The sequence below is a fragment of the Macaca nemestrina genome, chromosome 10 (assembly GCF_043159975.1).
Source record: "Macaca nemestrina isolate mMacNem1 chromosome 10, mMacNem.hap1, whole genome shotgun sequence".
In the NCBI taxonomy this organism is placed as follows: domain Eukaryota; kingdom Metazoa; phylum Chordata; class Mammalia; order Primates; family Cercopithecidae; genus Macaca; species Macaca nemestrina.
In genome coordinates this window covers 50,294,080-50,308,635 of record NC_092134.1, presented here as the reverse complement: position 1 = coordinate 50,308,635, position 14,556 = coordinate 50,294,080, and the positions used below count along the sequence as shown (strand labels likewise).

The following is a 14,556-nucleotide window of genomic DNA, read 5'->3' as shown; positions in this document are numbered from 1 at the left end:
CACTTTAGGTTCTTGGAGTAGTTCTTAGGAAGAAACCTACTATTTGTTTCCCTGTACAAACAGTTCCCTGTACAAACACAAGTTATATGTATTCGAAATGTTTATTGCTCTATTTTTCATCAATTCTCGGCTATATTTCAATGTAGTGTAGCAGAATAATAATTTACCTTCACCTTTGTTTGAAATATTAAAATACAGTTTAAAAAATACCAGCCAGATGATTCAGATTCCATAATATCCTGTGCCTTTATCACATAGCATAACACTAATGTGGGACAATTGAGATTTGTGGCCTGTCGAGAACAGAATAGAGGAAAATATCCAGATACCTAACTGATGTGTTGTGATATTGTTTTTCTGAATATTAATATGGTAAATGAATTTTGCACTTATAAAATGATCATATGCAAATTTTTTTCTGTTACCATTTACCGTACTAAAAATTATATGTTCCATGTAGTTTTTGGAAATTGTTTACAAAGCACATGTTGCATGGCAAGGCTAATTTAAAGCATAAAGAAAAATTATTAAATGATGATTAAAAAGTTAATTTGATTTTACAAAATTAATGATGTTTCCTTTTTTTGTTGTTGAACAGCAAAGATGCATTTGGCGTTGCTAAAGCTTCAAAGGCTTTGCCCTGGACATTGCTTGTAAAGGGATCCCTTGTTATGGATATCATTACCTTCACCATATAGATGACTTGTCAATATCCTTCTTTCTTTCCATATGTACAAAATAGATACCATGTTCTTTTTCTTTTTTAACCAGGACTAATCTTCTGTTCTCTCTACAGTCTAATGAATTTCAAGAAAATAACCTTCATTATTCAATTAATTGTTACTTTTTCTAACTATTAATATAGATTACATTTCAGAGTTAATAGCTGCCTGTAAAGGAAAAGAACAATTAATAATTTCCTACATTATCCTTTGTTTAAATACCACATAAATAATGTATTTATTAATGCATTTGCTTAGTTAAATATTATGTTTTGAATAAAAGTAGTAATTAATATTGTGTTTTAATTTAAAAAGCAGTCTATAATAACTACAACTATCTGAAGGATGCGGTTAGCCTGGCAACCTTTATGAAGCTATATATGAGGAGATAATAATATTTCAGTATGCCACAGATTATCTGATTCTTATTTTACTGGTATACAAAAAAGTACCATATATTTAAATTTCATTTCATATCTGTATCTGTAGAGTTAATATATACGGTTATTTCATAAGTAATGTGTTTTTTATTTATAAATGTAACTTATTTATAATTCTCTTTCCTTAATTTTCTAACCCAAGAATTAATGTTTATCTGTTCTGGGAGATAAGAAAGGCACAGAATGTTAGACGACAAACTAAGAAAGTGATGTGAAACTTTTTGTAGAAATAGCTGAGTGATCTCCAAGTCCTAGTCTTAAAATTTTGTCACTTGCTTTTGAAAAAAACAAAAAGTCTTTATAATCATAGGCTTACCTTTACTCATCGTTGTTTACTAACTGAAATTTAGACATATTTAAATGCAAGCAGTGGCATTTATTTATGAATGAATGAGTGAATGAATGAATGAATGAATGACAGGGTCTCACTCTGTTGCCGAGGCTGGCGTGCAGTGGTGCAGTCTCGGCTCACTGCAACCTCCGCCTTCTGGCTTCAAGCAATTCTCCTGCCTCGAACTCCCTAGTAGCTGGGATTACAGGCACCCACGACTGCGCCTGGCTAATTTTTGTATTTTTAGTAGAGACTGGCTTTCACCATGTTGGCCACTCTGGTCTCAAACTACAGACCTCAGGTGATCCACCTGCCTTGGCCTCCCAAAGTGCTGGGATTACAGGCGTGAGCCACCACACCCGGCCGGCTATGGTTTATTATAAATCCTTAAAATAGGGGTATTTCTTTTTTATTTAAGAAATGGTCTTTTGGGTTAGAAGACAATTTGTAACATTCATTAAATAAACAGTAAATAATGGGCTTTTTAGCCACCAGAGAGCATTTAGCATTTTTATTTTTTTTTTGTTTTTATCTTTCCCTTTTATTTTAGGTTCACATACAGATTACACATGCATGGTACACGTGTGGGATACATGTGCAGGTTTGCTATGTGGGTAAATACGTAGGGCTCGGTGGACAGATTATTTCATCACTCTAGTAGTAAGTACAGTACCCAAGGGGCAGTTTTTTGATCTCCCCACTCCCAACCTCCTCCCTCAAGTAGCTCCTTATCTCCATTGTTCCTTTTTTTGTGTCCACGTGTACTCAATGTTTAGCTCCCACTTATAAGTGAGAACATGGTGATGTTTGGTTTTCTGTTCCTGTGTTAGTTTGCTTCATATTATGGCTTCCAGCTCCAGCCAGGTTACTGCAGAGGACATGATCTCTTTCTTTTTTGTGGCTGCATAGTATTCCATGGTGTGTGTGTACCGCATTTTCTTTATCCAGTCTACCATTGATGAGCATTTAGGTTAATTCCATGTCTTTGCTATTGTGAATACTGTTAACAATGAACATATACATGCATGTGTTTATGGTAGAATGATTTCTATTCTTTTGAGTATGTACATAATGATGGGATTGCTGGGTAAAATGGTAATTCTGTTTTAAGTTCTTTGAGAAATCAGCATACTGCTTTCCACAGAAGCTGAACTAGTTTATATTCCCACCAGTAGTGTATAAGCCTTTCCTTTTCTCTGCAACCTTGCCAGCATCTGTTATTCTTTGACTTTTTAATAATAGCCATTCTGACTAGTGTGAGATCCTTTCTCATCGTGGTTTTGATTTGCATTTCTCTAATGATTAGGGATATTGAGCCTTTTTTCACATGCTTGTTGGCTGTGTATATGTCTTCTTGACATTTTTAAAGTTTTATGTTTCTGTCTGCAGCTCAGAACTTACTAATCATTTTTATAACTGTTTTTAGTACTTTTAAATTCTTGAACTTTAAACAAATATGAAACCTCAAACAGGAAGAGATAATAATTAGACAACAACTTGAAAAACCTGGCAACTATATAGATGGCTTCAGCGTATGTTTATCATCCTTTAATTTGGTTTTTATTTGAATATCCATATCAGATAAAGCTTAGCATTGGTACTGTTACTGTTCAATCTCTATTTAAAAAGTGGCCTGTTGTCTCTGTCTGTATATTTATGACATTAAAATTGGGCCTAACTTTTGTTTTCTTTATCCTCACAATATGTTTCCGGGATAGCATTATGTAATAATTCTTGAGGTACAGTTGAAAGAGTTCTGTGACTCTGTGTGCACTAATTCTAACCTCGTAAAGCTAACCTGAAAGTAATGTCACAAATCTGAACTTGTTGGAATAAATAATATTTATTCCATAATTATTATTAAATCTAATTGAGTAAATTAATGCTTAACCTACCTATGTTTATCAGTAATTTAATGTTAAATATAAGAAATGCATGTTTGTCAATATGAATATGCCTGTTTGTGCATATGCATCAGAGACAGGAGCTGTTTTAAAGTACTAATAGTGGGAATCAACTCAACTCATATTTGTAATATAGCTTTAAATGTATTCATCTTATATCTTGCTGAATAGTCTTTAGATGATTTCTTTTTAAGAAAAAAATGTTTAAGTTAGCAAATAGAAACCTTGAAATGTCCCATAATTAAGCAAAAGGCATATAAATAATCTCTAAATAATGAGTGTATTACTAAATTTTAGCTTCAAATCACCTTTGCCACTGTACTTATTTTTCTTTAATAACAGCTTTATTGTTTCATGGGATTTTCTGAGTTGAAGCTCACTGATTTTTATACTTTTCAGGTCAGTTTCTTCTGGAAGAAGCTCGTCTCATAGAAGCAGCTGAGATGGCAAAAAAAGCAGCTGAACTAGACAGCACAGAGTTTGATGTTGTCTTCAATGCTGCCCACATGCTCAGGTTAGTTCTTGCTACTGTGCCTCAAAGCCTTGACTTTGAGAAGGTAATTAATTATACGAATTTTCATGTCATGCCACCTTATTCCACATTCTTAATGTGAATCATGCTGCTTAGCTATGTAAAAAAATTAGAAATATTGTATTCATTGTAGGCTATTCAACCTTATCCAGCCCGTGGCCCATGGGCTACATGTGACCCAGGACAGCTTTGAATGCGTTCCAACGCAAATTCGTAAACTTTCTGAAAACATTATTATAAGGCTTTTTGCTTTTTCTTTCTTTTTTTTTTTAAGCTCATCAACTATTATTAGTGTTACTGTATTTTATGTGTGGCCCCAAGACAATTCTTTTTCTATTGTGGCCCAGGGAAGCCAAAAGATTGGACTCCCCTGGTCTATGTGCACCATGTGTAGGGCATATGAGGTTTTAGGACTTTCTGAAAATTACTGCGACCTCCTTTCCCTTCCCTCTAAAAATTACTACTCATAAAATACAAAAAGAAAACTGCAAAATTGAATATAATACATGTCTAATTAAATGTCTCCAAAGCAAAACATTGTGTCAGTAAACTGCATCTCAATATTTGTGTTTTTATGTTAATTATATTGACTGTGGTATGTGGATACATTTTAATGTTTAATAGTGGAGAGGAATTTCAAATACAAGTATACTTAAGGCCCATGAAATTCTAAAAATAGCCCTGGAATCAACACTATTGCTTTGTCGTGAAACAATACATTTTTTTAACTTTTAATGCTTCTGTTTTCAGAAGACTATTACAAAGGCTAATTACAATGAGAGCAAAAATACTAAAATATAAGGCCAGATTATCAAATAATAAATAAAATAATAATAAAAATTATTAAATAATAAATAAATAATAAAAATTATTATTTTTGTGTGTGAATATAAAGAAAATCAGTGCATCCATAAATGGTTCTTTAGATTATAGGAGGATGTTTTTAACTGCTTTTAATCAAATGATTTATATAGTTGTTTAAAAAGCATTATTTGTCATGTTATAATATATATATACACACACACACACATATATGTGTGCATATAACTCCTCCCATATTCTTACTTGAATACTAGTTCATTAAATCCCCACCTAAATGCTTCAGTAAATGACTTCTATACTGTGGTCTCTGCACTTGGCTTCCAGGAATAGATTTGTAATTACATAGATTACTCTTACAAGGGACGAATAATAACAGAAAAGTTAATTCAAAATTGGATGGTTTTAAAATGAGGACATTTGTAAAAAGTAGAAGAATTTTTATTTTAGCTTTTAAGATGATTGTAGATTCACCTGTAGTTGTAAAAAAAAAAAAAATACAGAGATGTTTTAGTTGAATGCCCTCATTCAGCATTAATGTTAGCATCCCTAAGGTACTTGTTTGGTGATGAACTCAAGAAAGCTGACACCTACAAAGGGAAATCAGGATTCAATTGACTGTTGGTATATTCCTAAAATAAACTGTAACCAATCTGCAAGAACCTTCAATGCAAAGATAATTTTTAAAAGACACCTCAATTTGTGTGACAAGTTTAGGTATTGTTACAGAGATAAGGACTTTTGGTTCCTCATGAATAAAACACTATGCTTTCAGCAACAATAAACAATTTGCAAGAATGGGAAAGCAGGAATACACGCAGGCAAATTCATCTTGATAATAACAGATACTTTTATCAACAAGGCATTTTGCTACATATTAAATCCATGTCTGAAATTCAAGGTCTACCAATAGAAACCCATTATAAGTATATTACAAAAGAAAAAATAAAAGTCCTTGTTAAAGACATCACTTATGATTTTTTCTTAGTTGTCTTAGTGCTAGAAACCAGTGGAAAATTTTTGTTATATATTGGCAGTGAGGAAATCTTTAGGATTTATTTTCAGAACATCCTCTCCAGCTTTCTCTGGTCTGCATCCCTCATTAAGTTGCAGTCAGTCGGTGCCCTCCTGTATTGACTGTAAGAGTGACCACAGCAGCTTGACTTTCTCCTACTCAACTGGATGGCAGTCTTCATGAATGTTTTTACTTAGCTTTCTGTTTTTCACCTCTGTCAAATTCAAGCATTTCTGGAGTGCTTGCTGTCAAGCTGAATAGCAGTCTCTTTTCTTAATAGTTGAGAACATTCAGGGCTTTGTTTGCCTAAAGGAATAAGACGGGTTATTGGTTTCCCCTTGAATATACTTTTGTCAAAATGGCTAGTTGTCAAAATTTTGCTTATTTAATGTTACATGTAAATTTTCTCCTGGGGGTGATGCTACATAGTTCTAAATTAAGTTTGATATTCTTTTCTCAAGAACTCTGTTCTTTTGAGAGACATTTAGGAGACAAAATTGACAGGGTTTGGTGACCATTTGGGTGTGAGAGAAAGAGTGGGTGTCTCCTGGTTGTGTCTCACTTTGTTAGCTGGATAAGTGGTTTACCCACTATCCCAAATCAGCAATTTAGGGAAAAGTTATAGTTCAAGATAAGGTTTGAACATACTGATTTAACTTCCCTTTTCTTGGCAAATCTCCAATGTAATGACCAAAAGAATCTATAAACGTGGGGAGGGGGAGCAGGAGCTGCTCATTACAAATGTAGCAAAAAGAAAAAATAATGGTCGTTCCATCTGAATAAGATGAGATTGGAAGAAGTGAGATCCTCAGGCCAGCCATCAAGGGGCAAATCTTTATCTTATTTGGACCTTCAAGAGGCCTGAAATTTGAGAAATTTCCAGTATACCCATTCCAGCTACCAGAAGTGAACAAAGATCTTTCTCTGTAGAATAAGCTAATACATAGTTTTGAAATATATTACTCAATTTGGCAGTTCAGATAAGAATGACAAGTCAGAGGTATCAAAATAAAGGGCCTCGGTGAAGCAGGTTTACATTAAAAACTTAAGAGCCTCTTAGAGGGTCTCTAAATTCCTGTCATCAAAGTGCTTCAAAAGAACACTCTGTGGTGGAAGTAGTATTAATGTCATTCAGCAAGTTTGCTTGGCCCTTTGTTTTATTTATTTATTTATTTATTTAATGATTTTTTAAAAATTATTATTATTATTATTATACTTTAAGTTCTAGGGTACAATAGCAAAGACTTGAAACCAACCCAAATGTCCATCAATGATAGACTGGATTAAGAAAATGTGGCACATATACACCATGGAATACTATGCAGCCATAAAAAAGGATGAGTTCATGTCCTTTGTAGGGACGTGGATGAAGCTGGAAACCGTCATTCTCAGCAAACTATTGCAAGGCCCTTTGTTCTAGAGAATCACAGTAGTATTGCACTTTCCTGCCTTCCTTGAAGCTGAAGTCCTGCATGCCTCTTATTTGTCATTGAATGTGTGTGAATGTGATGTATGGCACATTTGAGCCAAAGCTCTAAGACTGAGTGCTTTTCCCTTTCTCTGACTTAAAAATGTAGATCCCTAAGTGACCAAAGAGAGACAAACCTCCCTCCTCACCTGCGTTGGATAGGTTCAATGAGTGAGAAGTAAATGTTGTCTTAATTCAGTGAGACTTAGAAGGTATTTATTCCCAAAGTATAACCTAACTTAGCTGATACAAAATATATTTGTGCAAAGAAGTAGGTAAGTAGAAAGAGGAACACTATAATGTTGGGAAAAGATTACTAAGAGATTAATAGGGTCTCTGAATGTATAACAGCAATGGAGGTAGTATACAATTAATAGACTAATAATTTAAATAGAAGCTATAGATATTTCCCCAGAAATTGGTGGAAAATACTAAAAACATGAAAATGGTGAATGAACAAAAGATTGGAGGATGGATTAGGAACTCACATGCATAATTATAAGTAATTACACTTGTAATTATATATATGTATAGTTCTACATACTATATATGCTCATAATTATACATGTGTATATAATTATAGTCATGTATATACATATATTGTATACATAATATGTTATTTTTATTTATGTATAAATATGCACATACATCTATATACTGTATATGTGTGCATGTAGTTTTATATATCATATATGCTATATATAATTTTATTTGTTTGTGTATATGGAAATGTTAATAAGAACAGAAATTTCTGAAACAGAGCATAGAGTAGAGATTATCAAGAGATAGAGAAAATTTCCAAAATAGGATGATCTTCATTCATCATAATGAAGGCAAAATCAATGAAAATAGGTTTGTTTTTAAACTGTTGTCATGTAGAGACCAGCTTTTAGTTGTGTACTAAAGAATCATACTTGCTAGTTTGTACAGCAACAAGATTTTTTAACGAGTGTTCTATAACCTACAGACTCTACCAGTGGGGTTGGGGCTCTACTGTACACAGCTAAGAATAATTCCCAACCACCCACAATTCCCTTGGGCTCAGCAGCTTTTACAGTGCAGGAGCTGTGCCACCATCACCCACAAGGAACCCAGCAAAGTGTGCATCACATTTATTAGAAGATGATTCTCCTGGGCCTAGCTGCTTCCCATTATGCTTACCTCTGAATTCCATTCTCTTGAGATTGCATCTGATGGGTAGAAACTGAGTCCTGTGCTAAACGAAAGTTAGAAGATGACTGAATTTCTAGCTTCTTCCTTGCTTGGGAATGTGGGATCCTTGTTCTGACTGATTACCAAGTGTATTCATAGGGGAGATGATCACAAATGTTGAGTGGCCTCACATAAAGAATGTTGACAATACATGGTGACATTGTTAGTACTTCAAACAAAATGAAAAGTTACTAGATGCTTCCAGATGACAGCATTAAAAAGCAGATTGGTTATCATTAAAGGAAAATAAAGGAATTTACGATGCTAGAACACAGTAGAGTTATATCTATAGTGTTATGAGAAGAAACTTATTAAATCAGTTATTCTATTAGAAACATTTTCTGTGAATGGATTTATTCAACTTTTCTGAAGAACTGGAAGCTGAAGATAACATGAAGATATTTGTTATTTGAGAGGAAATATAGAGGCACTAATAACAAACTTTACATGGTTTACAGCATTCATAGGCTCTAGTGGAATGAGTGTGTGTGTGTGTGTGTGTGTGTGTGTGTGTGTGTGTGTGTGTGTGTGTGTGTTTAATCTGCTTCTGCTTACAGGGTAAGGGATAAAAGTAGCATTTATTCAAACATCTTCTGTCTACCTGACACTATACTTTGCATTTTATGTCTGTCACTCTCTTATTTCTAAGTTACATCTGTGAAGTAAATGTTAATAAACCTTCCCATCTTACAGATGAGCATACTGAGACTCAAAGTCAATACTCTTCTCTGTGTTTACCATTGGTAAAGCAGGGGTTAAGGCTTAATGTAGTATGATACTGGTTTCACTGTGTCACATTGGCTCCCTCGTATTTTACACCTGACTGATGGCTTAGATGCTATGATTCTCGACTTTATTGATACAGAAAATAATTTACAGAATAACAGTTTGTCAAATGTGTAAATAAATGCTTAGTAGTTAGGTCTTTCCAATATTATTAAATTATACTTTTGTAATAAATTTTATAAAGTAGACAGGGCCATTGGAGAGAGAACTCCAACTTTGTATTCTCAAAGGGGTATTACATTTTTGAAGTATAATCATGATATAGTCTCTGATCTGGGTCACGCATGCAGCCGAGATGTGTGCACTTTCTTTTTTTCTAGGCCTAAGGGTGGAAACTATCACTGTGCCCCAAAGGTAGTAAAAATAGCAAAACTCCACCATACCAACTGGTTCTAATTTCTTCCCTAATTTCTAGAGAGCAGAGTGAATATACAAGAAAGAATCATTATCTTTTAATTTGTATATTCAAACCACACAATATTATGTAATCAATATGTTGAAAACATAAAATTTACAAATGCTAAGTTCTTCATACATTCTACTGGAAGTCACATAAAATTTAAATTCTTGAATGAGAAGAAAACAGAATCAAATTATTTTCACAAATCAGATTGTGTGTGTGTGTGTGTACGTGTGTGTGTATCTTGGGGATGTATGTATATATTTCCAACGGCCTCTGAGCCATATATTTTCTTCCTTATCACTTCCAAACTTACCAAAACCACTAGGAAGTCACTGGATTTTCCAATTATTAGTTATATTTTACTTCCCATTTACAATCACGAGGCTCTTATTTCAACCATGTTGTAATGGACCATAGGGTCTTCAGAGCAAAGTGGGGTGGCAAATGAGGTTGAAGGTGGGCATCTGTCAACCCTGTTTCTTTCCACTATTAATGTGCATGTGAGCACGTGGGGATGTTGTTAAAGTGCATGCTATGATTTAGTAAGTTGGGGTAGTACCTGTGATTTTACGCTTCTAACAAATCCCAGGATAAGCTTAGGATGTTGATTCTTGGACCACCGCTACAGGCAAGTTCTATTCTGCTGTTTCTCTTTCACCCGTCTCAATTCCTTCTCCTCATCCAAACATTACACCTTGAACATAAGTGGTAATTTACTACATGTGAATATAACAGTTGACATTGCCAATACACAATACCCTCTCTTTTAATTTTTTCCACTACACATCATTATATAATCGTTCTAGATACAGGTTTAACTCTGCCCTTTGCAGCCCCTGAACAGTTTGAGGCTGTGAAAGAATAGCCTTAAACTGTCATGGGGCATCAAGGAATTTCTCAGAGGGACCTTTTTAAAAATTATATTGTCAGCATAGTTTTTTCCTCTTATTGCTACGTTTTTTCTTTACCACTCTAGTCTTTTCATTTAGAATTTAGGTGGAGATACTTACAGGTCATGAAGCCATTTTCGGTATCTTGACAGAGAAGTTTTCATCTAAGAAGGGTTAATGGTCATAAACAATTTATTGTACATGTTTCATTGCAAGGATCTTTTCTGCTCCATTGTTTTTACATATGTATGACTCTGGTTTCACTATTTTAAGATCTTCCATACATTTTTATGTCTTCGATTATTTCAATTCTACTTCTATTCCTACTGTATAACATATCAACTGGAATTAAAATTTAGTGCTGCTTTGAGTAACTCAAAACTAAGCATCAGAGCCTGGCAAGAATCCAGGAAAACCCAGCTATTTTCCTCTGTTTTTATGTTACATGAACAACAATCTCCAGTTAAAAAAAAAATGCTCATAAGCTATTCTTGAAAACAATTGCCAAGACTTTACTGAAATACCTTTTGTACGTATGAGTAGTTTTTATATTAATTTTTAATTCAAATTGACAATTCACAACTATTAATAATTGTAGTTAAAGAGAGTTTTACTTCTAAATGCCACTAGAGATTTTATTATTTATATTTCTAAGGAAGAAAATTTAAATTTAGCGATTTTATAATTTGCACAGAATACATAAAAATGTGGGTAATTGTAAGTGGTTCTTTTAATCAGATTTGCTTCAGACATTTCATAGGGTATATTAAGTTGTTATTCCATTACATTATTGATTCCCAAATTTCTCTTATACATCTTTCTTTATAAGACTATTGGGCCATAAACATGTGTTCCAAAGTATACTTTTCTAAAATAACACCAGGGAGTGGAACTAGATATAAGAAATATGTACATTTAACAGATGCAGATTTTATAGTCTCATGTACAAAAATGGAATTTCGCAGTACACAAATGATGAAATGTGTTTGTGAGTTTTGTTATTGTCTGTTTGCTTTCGATCTGAGACTATATTTTCACTGATGGCAAAAAACAAAACCAACCAACAGAACAAAAAACCCTGAACCTAAAGACTTAAAATATAATCAACTCACTCCAGTGATTTCTTGGAAATTCAGGGTTTACTTCCTAGTCCAGTTCACAAATGCTATGTGGACTTTTTCTTCTTCCTTACCCTTCCTGGCCCTGAGAGACCAGAGGTAATGTGAAGAGTGGGAGGGCCCAACAGCTATGATAGGTAGGAGGTGGTAATGAGAAAGGAGCCTCCATCTGAGTCTCCAGTTACTGTCTATTATTGGCATAGGGATTAAATCTTTAATGCTCTAGATATGTGACATAACAGTGTTGACTCCTAGGATGGCATGTTAAATGGAGCAAGTTGCCCATCTGGATCCATTGTGGGTTCCTGGTATGAATGATTTTCCTTCTCACCACCTTATTTCTGGCTTTGTAAAGTATGTTTTGGTCAGAATGCAGAGTTGTTTACATCTGGCCTGCAAGATTTCTTGCAGAGCCACTGCTCTCCTCTTCACCCACCTTCAAAGCCTTCTCTTAATACTTGGACGCTTGGGAAAAGTTTCCACTATATCTAATTGTGAGCTTTTAAAAATGAGATATTTCAGGAAGTAAGAAAGTGAATATCTGGCACTGTTTTTGCATTATCCTCATCTTTAAAATGTGGTAAATAATAATAATTGCTTCATGGTGGTATTGTAACTGGTAAATGAAATAATCAATTCCTGGATAGTGGATTTAGAAATTTTCCATCCCAGAAAAGAAATAGGGAAGGAAGAAAGGATACGAGTATGCAGGAAGTGTTATTTTTTCGTCTGCTTTAATAGTCTTGGGAACCTGAGTCCTGCGATCAGTCCCTAACAATCTTATGGTTGAAGTTCTTGACAATATTTAGTAGAATCTCTAAACAACTGGCAGAATACTGCTAAATCTTTACTTTTTCAAATATTGATTAATGATTCAATCATCTCTACAATTAAGATGTATTAAGTACTCCCAGGATGCTCTGTGGAGAGCCGTGTATGAAATACAGCAAACACTGTAAAATGGACATTGGACACTTCCTCATGAGTTATTCTCTTTTGTCTAGAGAATAAAATGAGGATATAAATGAGCATTCCGTGGGTGCAACTGACATATTCTTTTCCCTACAGTTTTCCATGTTCTGCCATAAATGCATGCTGATTAGTAGTTTGTAAAGACTATTTAATATTAGAAGCAAGGTCCTAGAGTAAAAATTAATTTGCATAGTTGTAAGACATATATAATAAATCCTAGTGGGGTTTTTTTCCCACCTCATCAAAATTTCATCAATTCTACTTCTAGCTTAAGAAATTAAGTTTTCTAACCTAGATATTTCCTTTGAGAACTAAAGCACTGAATAATATGAAGACTTTAAAAACTAATAACCATTTTGGGGGGCAGTAAAACCTTTTAAAAATTGAGTTTATTATTATTTTCAAGACATTTTATCTGATGGATTCCCCAGTTTCTCTTTTGATCCTTATCTACCTCATAATTAAATGTCCATAAAGATGAATATTAATGGTAGCTGTATTTTCCATGTTGGGCATCTGTCGGTTGATCTCACTTCAAAGTAACTGAGTTCTTTGTAGTATTAAGTTGCTCCAATTTCCTACCTGCATGCCTTTTATTTTCCTCTGGAGAAAACCTTTCCAGGGCATGACCTAATGAATTCTGGTTCAGATTTCCAAATGAGTCTGTACCAAATTGATTCTATAATTTGGTGGAGGGAACCTTTATTAAATACCCTAGTGAGGGAATTTTTACTGTTTCATACCAAACTAAAGTACTTCTCTTGACATATTGAAATTGAGCTTTAACATTTATGGGAATATAAATTGCAGCAGCACATTGTAACATGTCATGGGTCCAGTAGAGCCTTAGGTCAAGGGTTTTTACTTTCTTTATAACCTCTATTAAAAATAGCAGTGTTTTTAATTATTTTTCATTTAAAAATTAGAAAAATATGTCCTACTCTCCAGAGAGATGTTATCTTCAGGTATTTCCATAATTTATATGGTTGCATGGGGTATGTTTTTATAGTTTGTATTTGGCTTGACCAAGTGCAAATTCACTTTTATAGATAAGGCTAGTTAACCTTCTCTTTTAAAACTTGAATATGTTTTTCTAATTGAGAAAGTTAATTTTTGTGTTCTCTTCATCCTTGTCCTGTCATCTTCTTGTCTCAATAGCTTCTTTACATCACAGCTTCAAGAGAACACCACTCCATTTTAACTGCAGGACCCCCAGCCATTTACTATTATTGTCACATCATAGATATGCTATATACAACATCTGAAATTGAATTTGGCATTTTTCTGTAGCATTTTTTCTGTACCCTTCAAATATTGTCACCAGATTCCAGTTCAACCTCCACAAGCTTCTTAGATCTTATTACCTGCCATCTTAGAAGGTCTTCTGAAGCAGCATGGTATGATCAAAAAATATATTGTATATTAAAGAACAACTGGCTGCGCTTCCTTAGAACCCTGCTTCTGGTGATGAGTTGGGTGAACCTAGGTCTTTTCTGTGAATCACAGGAATAGACAGTGAACAAATCTATCTGTAAATTTCAGTGCACATTTTATTTGTACAAGTCAGTTGCGCTACTTACAGGATTTGGCTGTGAGCAATAGAAACTGACTGTAGCTATTTGAAGGCTATGGGAGCTACAGAATTCACTGTAGGCTGGAAGGCTTAAATTGGCAGGAAACAAGGTAGCCTCAGTGGCCCAGAAGTGAGATATACAAAAGCAGTTCTTTCCAGGAAGAGTCTGGCTAGTAAATAGTCCCATTGCTTCTACCATTGCAAGTGAGTTCTGGCCATCCTTTCATCTTTCTGTCACTTAGGAATGAAAGTCCTAAGTAATGAGAACATCCATTTAGCTGAGGTTAAGTCATGTGCTGACCCTGGTGTCTGAAGTCCAAGGGGAGACATAATCTGGCCTTTTTATTTTTTCTGTTAACTACACACTGTGG

The 14,556-nt window shown here is 34.2% G+C and overlaps 1 protein-coding gene across 3 annotated transcripts in view; it reads left to right on the top strand.

Moving 5' to 3' along the window:
* The window catches only part of LOC105473277 (transmembrane O-mannosyltransferase targeting cadherins 2), a 469,505-nt gene that overhangs the window by 378,413 nt on the left and 76,536 nt on the right, over window positions 1-14,556 (top strand). For all 3 annotated transcript variants that reach the window (XM_024790163.2, XM_011726991.2, XM_071071353.1), the window contains one exon: window positions 3,797-3,911. In XM_024790163.2, the coding sequence (XP_024645931.1) occupies window positions 3,797-3,911 (115 nt within the window). The remainder of the gene's footprint in view (window positions 1-3,796; window positions 3,912-14,556) is intronic.